This window comes from Neofelis nebulosa, chromosome 12 (assembly GCF_028018385.1).
Source record: "Neofelis nebulosa isolate mNeoNeb1 chromosome 12, mNeoNeb1.pri, whole genome shotgun sequence".
In the NCBI taxonomy this organism is placed as follows: Eukaryota; Metazoa; Chordata; class Mammalia; order Carnivora; family Felidae; genus Neofelis; species Neofelis nebulosa.
The window spans coordinates 5,711,838-5,733,621 of NC_080793.1; the positions used below are offsets into that span (position 1 = coordinate 5,711,838).

General features: G+C 59.1%; 1 protein-coding gene across 1 annotated transcript in view; it reads right to left on the reverse strand.

Annotated features, from left to right (window-relative positions):
• Positions 1-21,193, reverse strand: part of LAMC3 (laminin subunit gamma 3) — a 59,295-nt gene extending 38,102 nt beyond the window's left edge. The window contains exons 1-4 of the mRNA XM_058693796.1: positions 20,738-21,193; positions 6,831-7,135; positions 3,349-3,479; positions 1,084-1,250 (exon numbers count right to left, since the gene is read on the reverse strand). Coding sequence (XP_058549779.1) covers positions 1,084-1,250; positions 3,349-3,479; positions 6,831-7,135; positions 20,738-21,110 — 976 coding nt within the window. The 5' untranslated portion in view covers positions 21,111-21,193. The remainder of the gene's footprint in view (positions 1-1,083; positions 1,251-3,348; positions 3,480-6,830; positions 7,136-20,737) is intronic.
• Between the last annotated feature and the right edge of the window lie 591 nt (positions 21,194-21,784).

Below are 21,784 nucleotides of genomic sequence, written 5' to 3' on the forward strand. Positions count from 1 at the left end.
CAGGCGGCCACGGTCAGTGGACTTCACTTGCGGCAAGGCAGGCTTTGGGAGGGTTACACAGGAGCTGGGGAGAAGAGAAGCTGGAGCTTCGGGCCCAGAGTTGGGGTGGGAGGGGTGATGGGGCTTGGACCAGGCTGCGTACAAAGACACAATCAGGTGGGCTAGAGGGTCAGGGATGAGGCCGAGCTCAGGGCGGCCTGCACTGGGCGGCAGGGGGTCAGGTCCGAAGTCCCCGGCTTCCAGGCTGCTGGCAGAGAGGACAAGGACCCGGCAGGAGAAGTGGTCTGGCTTTTTGTGTCCCCACCATGGAGAGAGACTCAGGCTCAGAACGGAGGAGCCGGCCGGCACAGCTTCCTTTGGCTCCAGGGAGGACTCCTTGGTGGAGTGAGGGCAGGTGACCCCAGGCCAGTGAGGGCAGCAGAAACCTAGCAGGGCCAGTGGCCCTTGGGAAGCTCCTGCAGCCAGTGCCCTGTTCCTGGACCAGGCCGTCCCCTCCCCGCCCCAGCTCCGGCAGCCCCAGGATGGCCAGCTCCGCGCAGAGGGCCTGAAGCAACTCAGATGACTCTCTGGGAGGCAGGGCAGGGCTTGGGGACAGTGGGAAGCTGGGATGGGCCAGCCTGCCGGGCGGGGACGGACCCAAGCAGGCCGTGGGCAGCCCCGCGTCCCTGGAGAAGGTAGGACGGGCCCCATCGTCTCCAGCCTGTCCCTGAGGTTAGGTGGTCAGAGCCACATCACACGGGGACTGAGACATCAAAGGCTGCCTGGGGGGCCGTGGGAGAGGCTGGGGGGGCAGGTCGGCGCCCCCCTCTCCCTCCCCCCAGGACCCGGGGCCTTCTGGCTTTGATTAGCAGCTGCGGCTAGAGCAGCTGAAACAAAGGCACAGTCGGGGGGCCTCCCAGCCCTCTGACCGCAGCCTCTACTGGGGGATTTGGTCTGGGGGAGGGCCGAGGAACAAATGTCCTCTCCAGCTCTCCCCCAGCCTCCCCTGATCCCCGCAGGGACGTGGGGGCTGGTGTCCGGAGCAGCCCCCACTGCGGGGTCTCGGGGAGTCTGTGCCGCGGCCCAAAGCCCCAGGACACTCACGCACACACTCGTTGGCGGCCTCAGCGGTGCCCCGGGCCCACGGGCGGTCCTGGAAGAAGGGCAGACAGCGCTCGCAGTCGACGCCCGTGGTGTTGTGCTGGCACCTGCAGGCCAGCCGGCCCGCCTCCTCGGGCCCACACTCGCTGGCATGTCCGTGGCACTGGCACCTGGGGACACACGGGGCAGGGGGTCCAGAAACGGCGGAAGGCAAGGGGTTCGCCGCCAGGCATTCAGACGAGCCCCCGGTCCTGTGCTCAGTGACGGAGCTTTAAGGAACCTTGGCCGCGTGCCCGGGGTCGACAGTAACGGAGGGCTGACGGCACACGCAGACGAACCCCTTCCGTCCGCTTTTATTACCCCCATTTAACAGATGGGGGAACTGAGGCACAGGCCACGAAGTCACGGACGCTAAGCAGCAGAGGCGGAATGGGAGCCCTGTCCTACTGTGTGCAGACTCTGGGCTCCTGGACGCCACACCATGGCCACTTGGTGGCTCCCATAAGCTGTGTTCCACGCTCTGCCCTCAGTGGGTATGAAGAAATCGCTGACCACTGCTTGCACCCCCGGTGTTTTGTTTTTTTTTTTTTACTTTGGGGACACAGGGCGTGGGACGGGCACAGGGCATTGTTTCCTCCATGGGAGCCCAGGGGAGGCAGGTCACGGTCCAGCATTTCTGGCGGGGGTGACGTGGATACGAGTCTCGAGAGACAAGGATCCTCAGTCTTGGGACAAGGGACCCCCCACGTCCCCACGGGGGTCTGCAGACACTGCCCTCCCCCATGAAGCTCTCGGACTCCAAGGGAAGGAGTGAAATTCCTGTAGGCCGTTGTGGGTGGGATGCCGCTGGCCCACCTGCCCCCCAGCCAGCTGCAGGCCCGAGGGTGGTCCGGCTCTGGCAGCTGGGACCCAGATGTTCTCTGGCCTGAAGCCCCCTGACAGCAGGCGCTGGAGCTCGCCACGGCCCGCCATCCTTGGAGAGCCCCTCCCCCGGGGTGGTTTGACCCGAATCAAGTGCAGGGGTGACGGGGGAGGAGGAAGAGAGGGGCCCTCCCGGACACCCCCACTGCCCCTTCGCTCCCAGCGCAGCCCTGCACAGGCCGGGGCTCGCATCCCCTTCCTGGACTTCTCCACCTCTCTCAATGCCCCCAAGCATCCCTGAACTACAGAAGCCCCTTGTTTCCCCCCCCAGATGGGCCATCCCCCCCAACCCCCCACCCAGAGCACACGGACTTCCTATCCTAAATACCTCGTGGACCCACATGCTGCTTCTCCCTTCCTTACTACCACCTCCCACGGCCACTTTGTAACATCGCGCGTCTTCTCTCTCTCCTCTTCTCCGTCCCCACGCAATGTCGGGGGTGGGGCTGGGGGGGGGGGGCGGCTGGGGCCTTTTAAAGCCCTGTGACCACCCTGGCCAAATCCTTCGAGAGCACCCCGCGGCCTGCGGCACGTGAATGAACTCGGCCCACGGTCCCGACCATCTTCCAGCCTCGCCTCCCAGGCTGGCACACGCTGGGCCCTTCCGCCCAGGATGCCGGCCTCCCCCAACCTTGGCCGGGCCCCCGTCTACGCAGCAGTCTCCCTGACCGCCAGCATGCCCTGCCCGGGCCCCCGTTCCCGTTATTCTGGAGCGTGCTGTGTGTCGGAGAGAGTAATCTGATTGCTGTCCGCCACCCCCTTGACGTTGGGGCAGGAACACCTCTGTCTCTCTCGTCCCTTTCCAGGAAGGAAGCCCCTGAGCTTTCATGCCAAAGACACCCTTTGCGTCTCCCCCGGATCCGTACCCACGGCCGCATGGGTGACAGGCCGAGAATGCTGAGAGAGACGAGGCCTCTGCCCTGCTTCTCAGAGAGGGGAGATGCTTAGACAAACCAGAGCATGTACCGATCACCAGAGCAGGAGCCGGCACCGAGGGCCCGGACGGCAGAGCCCGGCAGTTCCCACAGCAGAGAGGGGACACACATAAGGCAAGCATCTGCTCGCAGAGGGAACAGCAGGTGCAAAGGTCTGGAAGGTCCCGCGCATGGTGGTGGAAACATAGCTGATGGGAGAAAAGCAGGAATTGGGATGCAGCTGGGTCACCAAGGCCTTGAATGCCGGGTCCAGAGGACCAGGATCCTGCTTCCTCCGTCTCCCCAGATGCCCAGAGGCATCTCAAGGGGTTTCTCTACCCCGCACAGCAGCCCCTGGGTGACTCCCTCACGGTAGTTACCTTGTGCCCCATGGCCAGGGTCCTGGGGCCCTGCCAAGCTGCCTTCCACCTACCTGCCGCCCACGGAGAAGTCAGACACGGCATAGTAATAGGACTGCAACACCTTGGGGTCCTTGAAGATGTCATCCCCGAACGTGTTGAGCCGGTCCAGGGAGATGAGTAGCTCGGTGCTGGTGACCCACTCCTGGGAGGGGCGGGGGTGGGGAACAAGGTTGGGGAGGAGGGAAGGCATCAGCGGGCCCCTGAGTATTTACTTTCACCCTGTTCTGCCTGAAGGTCCAGCCGGCTGCCCTGTGGGGGGAGCGGGGTCTCCTGGGACCCAGGGACGAGCCAAGCTTAGACAAACTCCAAGAACAGTGCGGAAGTAAGGAGCGCGGGCTTTGGGGTCCTGCCAGTCTGGGCGCCGGGCCACTCACTGGCTGTGCAATTTTGGGAGGTTGCTCAACATCTCGGAGGCTCCGTGTTCCCATCTGTAAAATGGGGACAGGGAATTGGGCGGACCTCACGAGGGTGTCTGGAGGAGGAGGCCGGCCAGCATCAGCAGCAGGGCACGGAGCCTGGCACACGCTCAGTAAGTGGCTGAGGTGCTGGCGGGGGGTGGGGGGGCGGCCGGGCAGGGGCGAAGCAGCCCATCCTATAACTTGTCGTGCAGCTCACTTAACGCCTTCCAGCGGTTTCTGCACCCCCATCCTAGAGGTTGGCAGAGGGAGGACGCGTCCCAGTGCCCTTCTTGTCCACGCAGCTGGGCCGGATGTGGGGCAGGTCCTAGCTTCTAGGGTTCTCCTGTGCTCAGGCTCCCACAGGCAAGACACCTGCCCCAGGTGACATCTGTCCCACCAGAATGTGAGCGCTGCGAGAGCAGGGACTTGGGGCCCCTTGTGCTCCCGGCACCCCCAGCCCCCAGGCTCTGCCTGGCACGTAGCCGGTACTCAGTAAATACTAGCTGATCGCTGAATGACACCGTCTCCCTAGAAGAGCAGGGCAGGGAGGTGGGGGAGAGCCCACGTGAAGGCTGACATTTCCATCCGCCTGCTGTTATAATCAGAGGTACACAGAGGCAGCTCCGGCTGAATTTTAATCAACATTTTAATTCAGCCCAGGGGCTCCTGGTTTAGCAATCAGGCCCATCAGGGCAGAAACGAACTCCTGGCAAAGTCTGTCTTGGGGCCCCAGCGTGACGCGGCCCGGCAGGTCTCCGCTGCCCCCCGCCCCCCCCCCCCCACCCCGAGCTCAGCCGCTTGCCAGCCCGCCGCCTGGGACCCAGGGCCTCCGCCCAAGGATGTTTCTGCTGGGGAGAGAGGGTCTCTCACTGGAAGACTTCAGTGGGAGCCTCAGCACTGAGCGGAGTCTGTAAGTGCCCATCACTCCACGAACCACTTTGCCAATGTCAGTGCGCATTCAGGGATCTGGCCCAAATGTGCCAAGTCAGCCTTCTCTCCAAGGTCCTTGGTCCCTGATGGGGAACAGAGGGACCCAAGACCCAGCAGCCATGCGGACACATCCTTTCTTACTTCCCGCCCCCAAATGCTCCAATCCTCAGAGGAAGCACCATCCCAGATGTGCCCAGAGGGGAGGACGGGACAGAAGGGCAACGTGGGCTTGCCTTTCGTTGTCCTTCTCCGACCCTGGTGTCCACCTGGGAGCAGCGGGGGCGGGGGGTGGAGTGGGGTGGGGGTGGGGTGACGGCTTTCCGAAGAGGTTGCTTCTCCGTCGGGGACAACGTCCAGCCCACACAAGACAACATGTCAGGGAAGGGTGTCAGCCTGAGCCTCTGCTCCGGCGTGATGGCTGGGACACAGGAACAGGGCCCCAGCCCCCTGCTTGTGTTCAGATGACCTTGGCTAATAATTTGTAATCTACAGAACGTGGAGCCCCGGGGAGAAGAAACTGTCATTTTACACAGAATCACGATGATGACATAAGAACGTTTTCACGAGGTAAGCAGAGCTTGGACATCTGGGCATGCGATTCTGTCCCGTTATGATTAGCTTTGCCCAAACAGAGGTCTGGCCTTTGCCCCGGCTCCAGGGAGATCATCTCTAAGCCCCCAGAATGCCCTGCTTGATAAGAATGTCTCTGTTCGCCTGGGGTCTTGGGCCACTCCAGATAGTCTCTGCTAACAACTGGTTTATGGGGGTGCCTCGGGCCACACAAGCTCAGCCTGACCTCTGGGGGAGCGGAAGGCGGTTGGCTGCGTCCATGCGACCGACCCCCAGAAAAAACCCTGGAGTCCCGGGTAACCCGAGTCTCCCTGGGTGGCAGTACTCTGTGCAGTCACATCGCTGCTGGGGGAAGTAAGTGCCGTCCCCACGACTGTACGGGAGAGAAGAGGAAGCTTATACCAGTCCCTCCTGGACCCTGCCCCGGGCGCCTCTCGTCACTGGGTGCTTAGCGGCCGTCCCGCATTCTGGGAGCCCTTCAAGCGAACCACTGAACCTGAGGGTGGTCTTAGGGACTTGAGCCAGCTGATTCCATGTCCTCTTGGGCTGGGCAGCCAGGGCAGGGACACGGCTCCTTTCTGGGGCTACGTGTTCCCTCTAGAAAGAAACAGGATGCTAACCCTGGCCCCCTTGTTATCTCTGACCGGCAAAAGGAATGTTCTGGATCTGTCGGGGGTGGAAGGGCCAGCAGTGTTTCCTCAGCACAGAAAACTCAGGGAAGGGACTGGAGGGCTGTCCAACGCCCACAAACATCGAGCAGGCCACCGCGTCTGTAGGTGAAAGGTCAGGGACACACAGGAACATGGACATGCGTGGGTGCCAATACCGGGACAGCCACCAATCTGAGGGGGGGTTTGGACGTCCAGGAGGGCTGGGCGGTTGGGGGTGGGGGGGTCCTGGGTGAACGGACACAGCTACGGGCCTGCTATCCCTCGCCATGGGGACGAGAATTACCTTCAGAGCGAGACTGAGCACCTCTTACGTGCCAAGCACTGTGCTGACCACGGTATAGTTGACCGTCTACACGAGGCTCTTTCAATTAAATTCATTAACATGAAATAAGACTTAAAATTCAGTTCCTCGGTCAGGCTAGTCTCATTTCAAGTGCTCCATAGACACGTGGCCAGCGGCTGCCATTGGAAGGTACAGTTGGAGACCACTTCTGTCACTGCAGAACGTTCTGGAGAGCACAGAACCGGGACTCTATGGTTCCCAAATTCGTGCTCTTTCCACGTTTTTGTTTTTCTTTCTTTTTTGTTTTTAATTCAAAAATATTTTTTACTATTTATTTATTTTTGAGAGAGAGAGAGAGAGACAGACAGACAGACAGACAGAGTGAGCAGGGGAGGGGCAGAGAGAGAGGGAGACAGAGAATCCCAAGCAGGCTCTACACTGTCAGCACGGAGCCCGGTGCGGGGCTCGAACTCACGATCCGCGGGATCACGACCTGAGCCGAAACCGACACTCGGATGCTTCACCGACTGAGCCACCCAGGGGCCCCTGTGTCCTTTTATTTCCCACTTTCCCGTGTGCCCCCCCCCCCGCCCCCAGGCCTGGGCATCCCCCCTGCAGCCCCAGCCCAGCTGCTCTCTGACCTGCAACACGGGGCTCTCCTCGAAGTTGTAAGCGCTGGGCCGGCCCTCCAGGGTGGAGAAGGCCACGTTGCCCCCGCTCAGCGGGGAGATGTCGCTGAAATCGGAGGTGCAGAAGGCCACGCGCTCGTCCTCACCGGGGCGCAGGGAGTGGCCCTCGGGCCTGCCGTAGGTCCTCTGGCAGGAGGCACTATAGTACTGGTAGGGTTCCCACGGGCTGCCCGCGTGGGTGCGCTTGTAGATGGCAAAGCTCTCGGGGCGACTGGTGTGGAACTTCAGCCTCACGTAGGTGATCTCGTAGGCTTTCCCTGCGGCAGGAAAACGCAGGCCCATTTTACGGAAGGGAAGGGAGGGTCGCGGTCCCGGTCCAGGGAGAGCAGCAGGGCAAGGCTGTGTAAACGATCTCGGGTGGGTTGGGCCACGACGGAGACGCGATGTCTGTCAGGGGCACGGAGCAGAGAGCGCACAATTCTGGCATACTTCCTAGGCATCTGCTGTCCCTTACTTAGGCCAACTTGCCTCCCTGCGCAGGAAGCTGCGTTATAACACCCCCGAGAAGCAGCCAACCCTTTTTGTCCAAAGAGCTCCAGCAACGGGACGTTGCCACATTCTGTAGAAGCCTCCGTGACGAACAGAAAGTTATTTCTTTTGCTACAGCCCAGGAGAACCAACCCTTCCACCTGTGCCTTTGGGCTCATTCCTCCCCAGACCGTGTCCCGACTCCCTCGAACCCTAATGCCACCCTCCAGGTCCCTCTCTTCTTCCAGTGTCCATCAAACTTCTCTTCTGGCCCAAATTTCTCTAGAGAAGTCTACATCTGCTTGGCCCCGTGGCCTCAACTCCCAACTCAGGCCCCAGTCCACTGCAATTCAGCTTCTGTGGGCCGCTCCGTAGAAACCGCTCCTGCAAAGCTACCTCACCGACAGCCCTCCGTGGCCACAGCCAGGGGACCCGGCCTTGCCTTACTTCCTGGGGGGCGGGGGGGAGTCCCCAGGCCTCCACGCAGCCCACCCTCCTAGGTCACGCTCCTGGGCTGCTCCTTGGCCCCCCCTGCTCATCCCCTCCCCCACTGCCTCCTCCCCCACTAGCTTTAGCCCTGCTCCCCTCTCCCACGCTGCCAACACCAAGATGGGGGGCTTCAAGCTTCGTGCTTCGGCCCCCGCCCTGCCCAGTTCCCACCATCGTGCCCCAGGAGTACCCACAACGATGAATCCAGACCTCCCACGATGACTCCGCGCTGTACTGGAGGCCGGGATGGGCAGGAGGGCTGTGAGTGGGGTGCAGAGGGGGCAGGGAGGGAAGGGTCCCTACATGTTCATCTGTCCTCGGTGCGGCGGGGGGGGGGGGTCAGCGAGCAGTGCTAAGCACAGAAGAACCAAGTACTGCTGGGGGATAGGAAGGAAGGGACAGAACTCACTTCTGGGGCCGGGGGGCCGGGCTGGGTGAGTTGGGGGAGGGGGCGGCGGCCTCCACAGTTCACTGAGCATTGGCCCCTCTAAACCAAGTGGGTGTGTTCGTGCAAAACAAGCGGGAAATCAAGGGCTGATTTCGAAGGTGATCTCCCTGCTGCCCAGATGTCCCCACGTGCTCACCACTCCCCTCCTACAGGCCTCCACACGGGTGCCCCTCCTGACAGAGCCTTCCTACATTTAGCCACCCACCCCCCCCGACACATTCCAACCCCCCCCCCCCGGCTAGGGAGGGGGTCACCACACAATACCTGGGTATCACATTGACTATGACATGGTCTGTCTCTCCCTGCTCATCTCATCAACCTGCATCCCTCACTGGATAGAGCTCAAGACTAGCACGTGCCCTGTCTTTTTAAAAAAAAATTTTTTTTTAACATTTATTTATTTTTGAGACAGAGAGAGACAGAGCATGAACAGGGGAGGGGCAGAGAGAGAGGGAGACACAGAATCGGAAGCAGGCTCCAGGCTCCGAGCCATCAGCCCAGAGCCCGACGCGGGGCTCGAGCTCACGGACCGCGAGATCGTGACCTGAGTCGAAGTCGGACGCTCAACCGACTGAGCCACCCAGGTGCCCCATCCCTGTCTTTTTTAAACTTGGCCACCCCAGTGCCTCGCAAAGTGCCAACACCCGGCAGGCACCCAGAAGTGTCTACGCACGTATAAACAGATGAACAAGTGGCCACAGGTCCTACCATCGCTGGTAGCCACCCACCCCTGGGAGCAGCACGAGTGTGTCCTCTCTTCCTTCCCAAATCTGCTTTCTTCCCTCTGCCCGGGTCCCAGATGCTCCCAGAGGCCCGCCTGGCTGCCTGCAGGCTTCCCCACCGAGGAGGCATCACTACAGTCCTCTGCTTAAATACGTTGGTCCTACGGGGGCGCCCGGCTGGCTCAGTCGGTTGAGCGTCCGACTCTTCGGTTTAGGCTAAGGTCATGATCTCATGCTCCGTGAGTTCAAGCCCTGCGTCAGGCTCTGCACTGCTTGAGATCCTCTCTCTGCCCCTCCCCTGCTCATGCGCACTCTCTCTCTCTCTCAAAATAAAAAAATAAACATAAAAAAAAGATACACGTTGGTCCCATGTAAGTGGTAAAACTATAAAACTCTTAGAAGAAAACACAGCGGCACATCTTTGTGACTTGGGCTGGGCAAAGCCTTCTTAGATGTGACACCAAAAACACACGTGACAGAAGCAAAAATGGACACAGTGGACTTGAGCAAAGTCAAAAGCGTCTGTGTTTCTGAAGACACTATTGGGAAAACGAAAACCCACAGGATGGGAGAAGATATTTGCCAGTTTCACATCTGATAAGGGATTTACCTAGAATACGTAAACGATCCTTACAACTCAACCATAAAAAATCAAATAGCCCAATTAAAAAAAAAAAGGGGGGCAAAGGATGTGAACGCATTTCTCCAAAGATATGCAAATGGCCAATAAAGCACATGAGCAGAGGCTCACCGTCACCAGCCGTCAGGGACACGCGAATCAAAACCATAACGAGTGACCACACGCACTGGGAAGGCGATAATCAACACCGATAGTAACAAGTGGTGACGAAGGGCTGGAGACACTGGAACCCTCCCACACGGCTGGTGGCAATGCAAGATGGCGGCTGCTGCGGAAGGACAGCCTGATGGGTCCTCAGAAGGGTAACACGGAAATACCGTATGACGCGGCCGTCCCACCCCTGGGCGTGTACCCCAGCAAAATGAAAACACATGTCTACACAAACGCGCACGGATGTTCACCGCAGCATTACTCAAAACAGCCAAAGAGTGGAAACGACTCAAATGTTTGTCAGCTGATAAATGAATCAATAAAATGTGTCGTGTCACACAATGGAACATGATTTGGTACCAAAAGGGAAACGACGTTCTGAAAATACGCCGTGACGTGGAGCAGCCTCAGAAACAGTACGGTAAATGAAAGAGGCTAATCACAAAAGACAACACGCTGTAAGGTTCCCCTTATACTGAATGTCCCGAGTAGGCAAAGGCAGAAAGTATATTTGTGGTTGTCAGGGTGGAGGGGGAGAAGTGGAGACTGGGGGACACTGCGAATGGGTACAGCGTTTTCTTTTAGGGGTGATGAAATGCTCCCAGAGTGACTGTGGGAATGGGTACACCTCTCTATGAACAGACTAAAAGCCACTGAACTGCACACTTTATGTTATTTACGTATTTTTTAAGGAGGCTTCATACCCGGCCCGGAGCCCAGTGTGGGGCTTGAACTCACGACCCTGAGGTCAAGACCTGAGCTGAGATCAAGAGGTGGGACGCTGAACCAACTGAGTCACCCAGGCGCCCCTGAATTGTACAGTTCAAATGGGTGGGTTGAGGGGCGCCTGGGTGGCTCAGTCGGCGGAGTCGGTTCCACTCGGGTCACGATCTCATGGTTCAGGGGTTTGAGCCCCGCATCGGGCTCTGCGGTGACAGCTCGGAGCCTGGAGCCTGCTTCCGATTCTGTGTCTCCTTCTCTCTCTGCCCCTCCCCTGCTCACACTCCGTCTCTCTCTCTCTCTCTCAAAAATAAATAACCATTAAAAAACAATTTAACAAATGGGTGAATTATATGATGAATTATATCTCCCTAAAGCTGTTACATCTATTTTTAAGAATGGGACCTCACATGCATTAGGATGGCCACAATTAGAGGGGAAAAAACACACATTAACAGGTGTCGGCAAGGACGTAGAGAAACTGAAACCTCGTGCGTGGTTTATGGGAACGTACAATGGGGTACTCGCTACGAAAAAGTACTCACAGCAGGAATTTCCGTACGATCCAGCAATGGGGGTATATATCCCAAAGAACTGAAAGCATGGATTCAAACAGATATCTGCACACCAAACTCACAGCGGCACGATTCACAATAGCCAGAAGGTAAAAAGAAAACCCGCGTGTCCACCGGTGGATGACGGATAAACAAAGCGTGGTCTATCCACACCAACATTATGCCGCCTTGAAAAGGAAGGAAATCCTCACACACGTTAATTACAACTTGGACGGACCCTGAGGACATCATGCTGAGTGAAATACGCCAGCCACAGACAAATACTATGATTCCACCAGATATGAGCCGTCAAGTTCATAGACACGGGAAGGAGGGCGGTGGGGGCCAGAAGCCGGGGTCGGGGGAGGCGTGGCGAGGGGTCAGCGTACAACGGGAACAGACTTTCAGTTCAGCAGAAACTGATACACGGCGGTGACGGTCGCACAACAACACAGATGTGCTTGTCGTGTGTATTCAGCACAATAAAAGAAAGGGTGGGGAACGTTATCTCCATACACAAGCTCTTTGAAAAGGCAGTTTGGTGGGACGGATGGGATGCGGAGCCATGAAAAAATCCCTTGCCTCTGGGAAAATCATCCCGCTTTGGGGAATTCAAACAAGAAAAGGAGCCTCAACGCATGAAAACGTTCATCCAGGCGTTTCTTAGAACGGGAGACAAACGGGAACCGTCAGAGCCCAATAAACGACGCGATATCATTTCGCAGGGTGACCGAAGCCATAGAAACAGCTGACAGTGAGCTTGTAATACACGGGGAAAAGTTTAAGCCAAAATGTTGACTAGTAAGACACGGAATCATATGTTCAGAATCCTCAGATTGCATTTTAAAATCCCCCAAAGAGGGGCGCCTGGGTGGCTTGGTCGGTTAAGGGTCCGACTTCAGCTCAGGTCATGATCTCACGATCCGTGAGTTCGAGCCCCGCGTCGGGCTCTGTGCTGACAGCTCAGAGCCTGGAGCTTGTTTCAGATTCTGTGTCTCCCTCTCTCTCTGCCCCTCCCCTGTTCGTGCTCTGTCTCTCTCTGTCTCAAAAATAACGTTAAAAAAATATTAAAAAAAAAATTAAAAACAAAAAAATCCCCCAAAGAACAGGCAGGAGAAAGAGACATCAGACGAGTGAGTGTGGCCGTCCTCAGGCCAGAGGGCTGTGAGTGACTGTTTTCCTTTTTAACTGTTCTACATTTTCCTGATTTTCTCTCGCAAAGCTTGCTCTAGGGGCGCCTGGGTGGCTCCTTCTGTTAAACGTCCGACTTCGGCTCAGGTCGCGATCTCACGGTTCGTGGGTTCGAGCCCCGCGTCGGGCTCCGTGCTGACGGCTCGGAGCCTGGAGCCTGCTTCGGAATCTGTGTCTCCCTCTCTCTCTGCCCTTCCCCAGCTCACGTTCTGTCTCTCTCTCTCAACAATAAATAAACATTAAAAAACATTTTTTAATAATAAATTTTTTTTAAAAAAAGCTTGGTCTAATTTAAAAACTGGAGAAAACGCATAAATTTTTTTTTTTTTTTTTTTTTTTTTTTTTTTGCAAAGCAACCACTTGCCGTGTTCTGTATCAAAATGTTTTTCAAAGTTCGGCTACAGCACAGCTGGGCATCCTAACTCCAAGTGCCTGAGAAGAAAGCATGTGTCGCAAACCGAGTGAGCGTCTGGTGGCCGCTTCTGTGCCGGGTAGGCTTCAGGCTCCGGGACCAGGCAGGGACTTAGCCCAGATGTGGCTTTCACGAAAGCACGCTGGGTGGAGGCGGCTGCGGGTCTGACGGCCCAGACTCCTCCGTAAACATCTAGCAGCCAGACACGTCGCGGGAGGGGAGCCTGGAGCCACTTAAAAGGTAGCTGGCAGCTAGAAGCGTGATTGGAAAAAGGCAGTCACTGGGATCTCATGCGAGGGGGAAACATCACGCACTAGGAAACATCACGGCTTTTCCTCTTCCTTGCCAAGCCGGGAGGTGAGAGGAGACACAGGAACATCACAGAGACTCGGCAGGGACTTTCTGTTACAAGAGTTAATTAGAAGGGCCAAGAAAAACAACTTAATCCCAGCTCTGTGATGAAAAGGTTTCCGCCAAAGGCAACCCGAAGGCTGGGGAAGGAAGCGGCCCCGAGATCTTCTAAACAGCGACAAGAATTAAACGTGCAGCTTTAGCCCGCACCCTTGCGAGCTCCAGGGGATGACGAGGCTTCAGGGTGGTTAGGAGAGGTGTGTCCCCTTCAGGAAAACTGGGCCAGAATGTCATCCGCAACCCTTCACTGGGGACAACGCCGCTTGGGAGCACACAGATCTCACCTCCTAGCAGCCCAATATGCTGTTCCCTCGGCTCCTTACCTGGCTGGCTCCGCTGCATCCCTCTGCTCCCTCTGCTCATCCCTCTGGCTCAGCCGACTGACCACATGCCCCAACCGCAGCCGGATGTGGAACGCCCTTCTTCCCACGAACCCCGGCCGATGGCTACTCACCCCTAGAGCTGTGGGTTTGGATGGCTCATCAGTGCTCCCCCAGCCTCCCTGGGCTTCTTTATCCTGTTCTGGAAAGACCTGCCCATCTCTCCCACTAGTCTGTGACCCTCTCGGGGCAGGGGATGGGAATCCCTAGAGCTGAGCACAGTGCCCGGCACACAGTAGGTGCTCAATAAATGCGTGCCACATGAGCAGGTAAAGCTCATGATTTATACCTTCAAGGAGTGTATAATCCAGTGAGTGAGTTGAGACAGGCAGGCCTGACAAGGCCACTGATATCGCAAGCTGCGACCCCTGGATGTGTCTGTTTAACAACAGCCAGCATTTAGTGAGCACCCCCTGTATGCCGGGCACCATGCTCCATGCTTTACTCATACCGTGCGGCTGAGATCCCCAGTTTCATCACTGCACGTGTTTTACTAACAAGGAGCCTGAGGCTTGGGCAGGAGAAAGGGACTCGCCCCACCTCACGCAGAAAATAGCTGAGTCTCTCTCTACTCGACTGCGGGTTCGTGTCCCCAGAGTCACTGCCCCGAACGAGGCCACCACCTGTTCAGTAATCTGTGGGTGCTCGGACACAAGGGGCTGTCCGGGAAAGGGGCGCGGGTACCCACGACGACCACGGAGGCTGCCCAGACCGGCACCACGAGCACCAAGCCATGCCCCCTCCAGCCAGCTGGGACATGAAGCCCATCAGGACTGACACCAGGGCAGTCCCAAAACCAACCGGCCCACATCCGGCACTGACCAAGCAGAATGAGCTCGGAACAGAGAGGCTTATTTTGGGAAAGTGGAAACAAAACAAAGCCCTTTAATTGGAGCCATCTGGGAAGCAGTGGCCCGGGGGGTGGGACCGGAGAGGGCAGGGTGGGGAGCGGAGCTGGGAATGTGTGGGCGAAGCTGCCCAGCCCACTGTGGGCATGAGAACCAGGTGGGGAGAGCTGCTCCCAGCCTTGGGGGTGGGGACGGGGTAGGGGGGATTCGCTTGGCCCCATTTCATGGTCATCCACCGTTCCCGGCTTCCTCTCCCACCCGGGCTCTTGGCAATTTGGGGCTCAGTGGGTCCTGTGAGGAGCTGGGGAATTCCCATGACCACAATGCCAGGCACCATGAGAGCCTGGCTGACTGAGGGCCGGGCCTGTCACAGTTTTCTCCTCTTTGGACCAAGGGTCTAAACCCTAACTATGGATCAAGACCATCAAGCATGTTGTCTAACCCTGGGAAGAGCAAAAGCTTTACATCTGATGGATTATTGCTTAGGGCTTTGTGTTAAGAAGGATCCCGAGGTCCAGTCTGATCTGAGATGCGGCTGAAATGAACAAACCACACATTTGCAGGGCGTTCAAGACCACTGCAAGAAAGCAGGAAGTGATGGGGGGAGGGGGGAGGGCTGAGTGAAAATGACGGAGAGGAGAGCAAACGCGAAGGATATCCCAGAGAACGCTCTAGAATTCTGGTCAATGCTTGAAGTCCAGGGAGGAAGGGACAGCTGACACCCAAGTTTCTTGCTCTGGTGCCTGGAGAGCTGGGAGGAGAATGCCTTGACTTTGTGCTTGGAAATGCACATACAAGTTGGTGTCTTAACCAGCTTTAAGCACACAGTTCACCAGGGGTAAGTATATTCACACTGTTGTGCAGCCATCCCCCCGCCCCCCCATCTAGAATTCTTTTCATCTTCCTGAACTGAGAGTCCTCACCCCGTAGACTGCTCTCTGCTCCCTCCCCCTCCCAGCCCCTGGTGCCCACACTTTTACCTTCTGTCTTTATGAATTAGGCTATTCTAGGGGCCTCAGACAAGCGAACTCATACAGCCTTTGTCCTTCTGTGTCTGGCTTATGTCACTCAGCGTCGTCCCCCAGGTTCACCCCTGTTGTGGCAGGTGTCAGAATCTCCTTCCTTTTCAAGGCTGAATAACAGTCCACTGCGTGTCTATACCACGCTTCACGTATTCATTCCACTGTCCACGGACACTTGGGTGGCTTCCAGTCTGGCTGTTGTGATGCGTGCTGCCGTGAACGCGACTGCCTTTCCTTTGGGACCCGAGGCTTGAGGCCGGCGTGACACCCGGGGGCCGACATTCAGGACGATGTTCAAATTGCCCAGTCAAGGGCGCTCAGGTGGGAGACCACGAGACAGGTGCAGGGGGAGGCCCGAATGTCCACTGCGATTCCAGGAGGCACGGCCAGAACATTCCTGGTGGCAGGGCTGGCGTGGAGATGCGGGAGGGCGGGGGACGGGAGGGTGAAGTGGCCGGAGTAAGGCCACGAGGAGGGCTGGGGCCCTTGTGAACGCCACAAGCTTAGGCGTTCGGGATGTGTCTACACTGCCGGGAAGTCAGGCACTCGTGCATTCAAGCGCTCGCCTTCCCTGTTCCCAGCGAGGAAACGTGGCAAGGCGGTGATGTGCCGGGGTTCACATTGGCCTCCACCACTTACTTACCTGCCCTGTGGCCTTGGGCAAAATACCTAACCTCTAACCTCCCTCGGGTGAACCGGGCAAGCAACTTGAACGCACTGCCTCGCCTTCCTTTCCTATTTTTTTTGGGGGGGGGGGTGGGCAGAATGGGCATCATAATAACAGGGCTTAGGAGCAAAGGCCTGCAAAGCGCCTGGAACAGTTCCACTCAGGCAGCATGTACATGACTGAACGTTAGCTGCTGTTCCATTCATTCACCCGACCGATAGTTACCGAGCCCCCCCTGCACAGGGGGTCTGTGCCAAGGGTCGTGGTGCAGCTGTGACAACAGGCATTCCCTCTGCATCTCAGAGCGAGTGATCGACACAAGCCCACACCTCAGAGCAGCGCGGTCTCCTGCGAAGGGGGCAAGGGCGGGGGGCGGCCTGGAGGAGGGCACCTCTAAGCTGAGCGGGGCAGACAATGGCTCGTCGGCTGCCGCATCCCAAGGGCCCGGCACGGGGCCCAGCACACAGGAGGAGCTCCGTTGAGCCCACTCCTGCAAACCCTGGGTCGGCCCTGGGCCCAGGGGCTGGTGCTTCTGCGGGTGGAGGCAAACCAAGGCTGCTGCCTTGACCCCTGACCTGCATAGAGCCCAGCGTTTCAGCCAGAACCTCCAGGGAGACGGAAGGAGGGCTTGCCCCCACCCCCCACCCGGAACTGGCCCCAGCCAACGCAAACACGGCCTCCCCCTCGACAGGAAGACGCAAGGCGGCCAAAACTCAGGAGACACAGCTGGCTTCAGGGCTCCGCAGGGGCCGGCAGGGTCCTCCTGACATCCAGCCCCCACCCAGGCCCGGCCCCCCTGTCTCCTTGTCCCCTCCACTCCGGCCAGCCAGGACACTGGGTCCAAGAACACACGGAGCGGTCCCCTGGCTCCCCTGTGCTGTCCCCTTGACCTGAAATGTCCTTTGCTCTTTTGCCGGCTCCTGCTACCCTTTAGGTCTCAGCGAGGCCGGCTAACTCCACGTGTATTCCCAGAGCATAAATCCTCATCCGCGTCATCCTCCGGCAGACAGGACCCCAAGGCCAGGACAGCCCAGGCTCGGTAAACGGCCAGCCAACTGACCGAATGCGTGGAGAAAGCCTGTCCACCGGCAGTCGGACCTGAGGCTGGAGAGGGATCAGGCAAAGCCCACCCGCCTTATTCCTGCAACCGCCCCCTCTTGAGGGCTCAGAGCTCGTCTGCTTGGGGACTCGAGGGTGTCCAAGCTAGGAGGGAGACTCCCCCCCCCCCCCCCCCGCCCCGCCAAAAGCCAAGGCTCACACCAGCCTGACTTGGCCGCTTATCATTCCCGAGGGCAGCACAGCCTGGCCGGGATCCCAGGGTCTGCCATTTACTGGCTGCATGACCCTGGACAACTGACTTGACATTCAGGGCCTCAGTTTCCCTGCCTGTAAAGGAGTTCAGGCTGGGCTGGGGCTCTTAGCACTAGGTGGGAGCCTCCGGAATAGTGTCTCTTATCCCCGGGGACCATGCACCTCCCCCCAACACCCTCCCCCCACCCCCCCACCCCCGCCCCCACCCCCCCCACCCCCGCCCCCACCCCAGCCTGCCTGCTTCCCTCTGCCTGGGTGGAGGGCTAGGAGCCTCCAGACCCTGCTGCTGCCTTTCATCCCAGACAGGAAGGCTCGGCTTAGCGACTCTGGGATTTGGAACAGATGTCTGCAAGCTCACAGGGGGCTGGGAAAGCAGCGACCTCCATCCCGGGGCTGACCGGCCCTCCCCTCCCTCCCCTGCCCCTCACCCCACTCCCTCTGGGGGCCTCAGGCCAGAGCCATCCACCCATTCTCCCCTCTCAGGAGCCCCAAGCGGGGGGGCGGGGGGATAGAGCCCCCAGAGGCGGCCTGGGCGCCGGGAGGAGAGGTTGGAGGCCTCCACTGGGGACACCCTGAAAACCCCGATATTATGCAATCCACAGCTTAGCATGGCGCAAACCAAACTTGAACGGAACCCAAAACGGGCTCAGTCTGGGGCCGCGGCGGGGGCCCTGGCGCCCCCGGCGCGTCAACAGGGCCCGGGGTCAGGACATCTTTCGGGAGCCAGCCTGGCAAGCATTTCTCAGTCCCTTGGGCAGAGGTCACCCCCGGGGGTGGGGGGGAACCTCAGCCCTGAGCTGTTCTCAGCAGAGTGACACCGGCCACACACAAGGACTGTCACGGCTCCTGCAAGTACGTGGCCGACCGGAGCTCACAGAACGCGCCCAGGCGGCTGGGAGGCAGCCCGGCTTAGCCCCGTCGTGCAGGGGACAGCGTGGACTCAAAGATGTGGCAGCATTTGCCCGGTGAGCGGCGGGGCTGTGCCCGAGTCCAAAGCTCGTTCTGTGACTTCTCTGTTCTGTCTCTGAGAGCGGACAAATGAGAGCCCAGAGCGGCTGGGCCCAGGGGCTCAGGACCCAGGAGGCCAAGGCGCTATTCATTCAGGCTTCCTTCTTTATTCTTTTTTTTTTTTTTTTTTTTAACGTTTATTTATTTTTGAGACAGAGAGAGACAGAGCATGAACGGGGGAGGGTCAGAGAGAGAGGGAGACACAGAATCCGAAACAGGCTCCAGGCTCTGAGCTGTCAGCACAGAGCCCGACGCCGGGCTCGAACTCACGGACCGCGAGATCGTGACCTGAGCTGAAGTCGGACGCTCAACCGACTGAGCCACCCAGGCGCCCCTCCTTCTTTATTCTTTAAGCGCCTCCGCAGCCCCCCCCCCCTTTTGCCTGGTGTTGTACCAATTGACACGACACCGGCTCAGGGAAAGGGGTGTGTGTGTGTGTGTGTGTGTGTGTGTGTGTGTGTGTGTGAACGTGCGGGCAAGTAGATGTGTGGGGGCGAGCGTGTGGGCACGAGTGGGTGAGAGTGAGCAGGTGAGAGCGTTTATGAGTGCATGAGTGTCCGCGTGTGCGTGTGTGGACGGGTATGTGAGTGTGAGCAGACGTGTGTGGACGTGAGCGTGAAGTTCCCTGCTGCTAAGGGTTCCCCAGACAGCTCAGCAAGGTCACATGGCCAAGTACAGGGCCTCACACACAAGCGCTCGGCCAACGGGAACTGCCCCCAAATCCAAACCCGGGACGCTTCCCGCCCTCCCACTTTGTTCCAGCCCGGGCTGAGCCCCTTGCCCGCCCCCCCTGTTCCAATGACACATGTAACACATCAGCCAACCCCCCACCCTCGGTGACAGAACAGCGTGTCTCCCCCACGGCCCCCACCCTGTTCCAGATTCCTTCCCCTGTGGCCTTGGGGTTCTGCCAGCTCCAGCCAGCCAGCTCCCCCAGACTCCCTCCCCACGCTGGTTTCCTGTCACCCGCCTGGGGAGAGACCCCGCCGCCGTCCCAGCTGTCCCATCGAGAAGCCCCATCTAGCAGTCCTGACGGGGCCGGTACAAGGTGACGAGGCCCCAGATAATGAACTCCGTGGGGCGGCAAGCAACAACTGGCCCGCTCTGCTGAGGGGCTCACTGTCGTCCCCATCCCCCACGTCACTCCCAGATCATTTCCCAGCCCTCCCCAAGATGCTGTCACCCAGGGCTAGGCAGAGCCAATTCTGTTTCAGGGTGGAGCTCGTACAAAGGAATTTACACTCAGACCTTGGATATACATGGACGCTCCTTTCCAGTCATTTCATAGCTGTGTGTCTTTGGGCAAAACATGTAACCTCTCTGAGCCTCAGTCTTCTCATCTGAAAACTGGGGATACTCTCCCATAACCGCTTGTCCACACCGCTTGGCTGGGGATGTGTTTTGGAATTCAGAATTTTTTAAGGGTTTAGGGAGATCATGCAGTCCTTACACCGCGATTGTGTGAACACCCCCCGCTGGGTTTACCCCCACAGGCTGTACTTAAGTGAGATTTCACAAAATGTATGAATATTCACTCCAGGATAAATAAGGTCTATAAATAGCCTCAGGTCAGGTTTAGCAGCCAAAAAGAGTCCTAAAAATACTTGAATTTTCAAAGCTTGGGGAGATTTCAAACCCACAGACAAGGGAGTATGAACCAGTGCTCTCCCCTCCTCCCCCCACCCCAGCCAACAGTTGAGGTGCCTAGCTCAGTACCTGGGCCCAAGGAGGATCTGGATTAGGCTAGACTTGAAGGGGGAGGGGATATTCCCATTCCTGAACGCGGTAGGAGTGGGAAGCGAAGGACTGGGTCCAGACTGGGGCAGCTGAGCCCAAGGATCTGAGGGCTCTTGTGCTCTGGCTGGGGGTGGGGGTGGGGGTGGGGGGCTGACCGGCGGGAGGCATGGGTGGGGCAGGCACCCTTGCGATCAAGTCCAGCCACCCAAGGGCAAGGTGAAGCTTGGCTCCTGCTCAGAGGCTAAACCGGCCCCTCCCATCCCCCAAAATACATCCAGGACCACACACAGCCTCAGGGATTCATGATTCCCCCCCCCCCCCCCCCACAAATCCACCAGATGACAGACCTCCTGCCCTAGAGAGCAGCCTAGTCCCCCCCTGGGTGGGTTCCCCCTCTACCCACAAAGCTCTGGGTCTAGGAGGGACAACCATTACTGGGCACCGTCCTTGCATCCAGATCCACCCCTCTGTAAAAAAGGGCTCCGGGGTGGCTTCCCGCCCCCGCCAGCCCCGAGGGGCACCCATCGGTCCACCCTTCCAGCTCCCGGGAGGCTGGGGTGGGGACACAGGCCCCGACCCTGAGGCCCCCGTAGCTGGCTTCTACAGCCAGCCCGGGGCGCGCAGCACCCCGACGGACGGACGGACGGACGGACGGCAGCCCGGGGGCGAGCCGGCGCTTACCCAGACGGAGGGTGATGTTGACCGAGGTGGGGTACTGTACGCCGAAGGCCATGGACGGGCTCTGCCACCAGGTGCTGTCGTCCTGGCTGTGGAAGTCGGTGAGGTAGGAGGCGTCGTGGTGAAGCTGGGGGTCGTCGGCGTCGCAGCGCTGGCACTGCGCCCCCGCGCCCGGCGCGCCCACGTGGGGGCAGAAGTCCTCGGGCGGGCGGCCGCACGTGTGCGAGGCCTCGGCGCGCCGGCCGAACGCCGCGTTCTCGAACACGGGCAGGCAGCGCTGCGGGCGCCCCGCGCCGTCGTAACACGCGCCCATGCCCGCGCCGGCCGCCCGCGGCGCCAGGAGCGCCAGGCCCAGCAGGACCGCCGCAGCCGCCATGGCCAAGGGCACCGACGCCCCGCGCTCGCCGCCTTGCGCGCCCGGTTCTGCCCGGCCGGCCGGCCGGGCTGCGGTGGGCGCGGACCCGCCTCCCGCGGCGGGCGGGACCCACGGCAGGGTGGGGAGGGGTGGAGAGGCGTGGGGAGGGGTGGGGAGGGGTGGAGACGGGTGGGGAGGCGTGGGGGTGGGGGTGGAGAGGGCGGCACCCCCACCTCCCCGGCCGCTCCGTCGCTGGGCGCTCACCCCCACCTGGTGGACGTGCCCGGGAGTGCCCGAGCTGCTTTCTAACCCTGCGGCGGGATCCTGGCCTCTTGGAGCCTCACCGTCCTCGTCTGTAAAATGGGATCGGTAAAGACGCGGAATCGTTTCGGCTCTTTGTGAGATTTCAGTGGCTGCTCGTAACATGGGAACCGCTCCCCAGTGTCTTTTGAGCCCTGGGGTGGGAGGCGGGACATGAGGGTCTTGTTGCCCCGGTTTTTCCCGTGACGGATGCGGCAACAAAGTCACCCAAGGCGGAGGATTCGGAGGATTCTCGTGGGATGGTTCCTCACGGTTCTGCCTCCCCATTAACTCTGCAAAGTGCTTCAGCTGCTGATTTCTGTTTGCTCTCAAAGCAGAGATTGTAACCTGATGTTTGTGACCAAGGGTACTTGGTGTCATCACAAGTATCACCT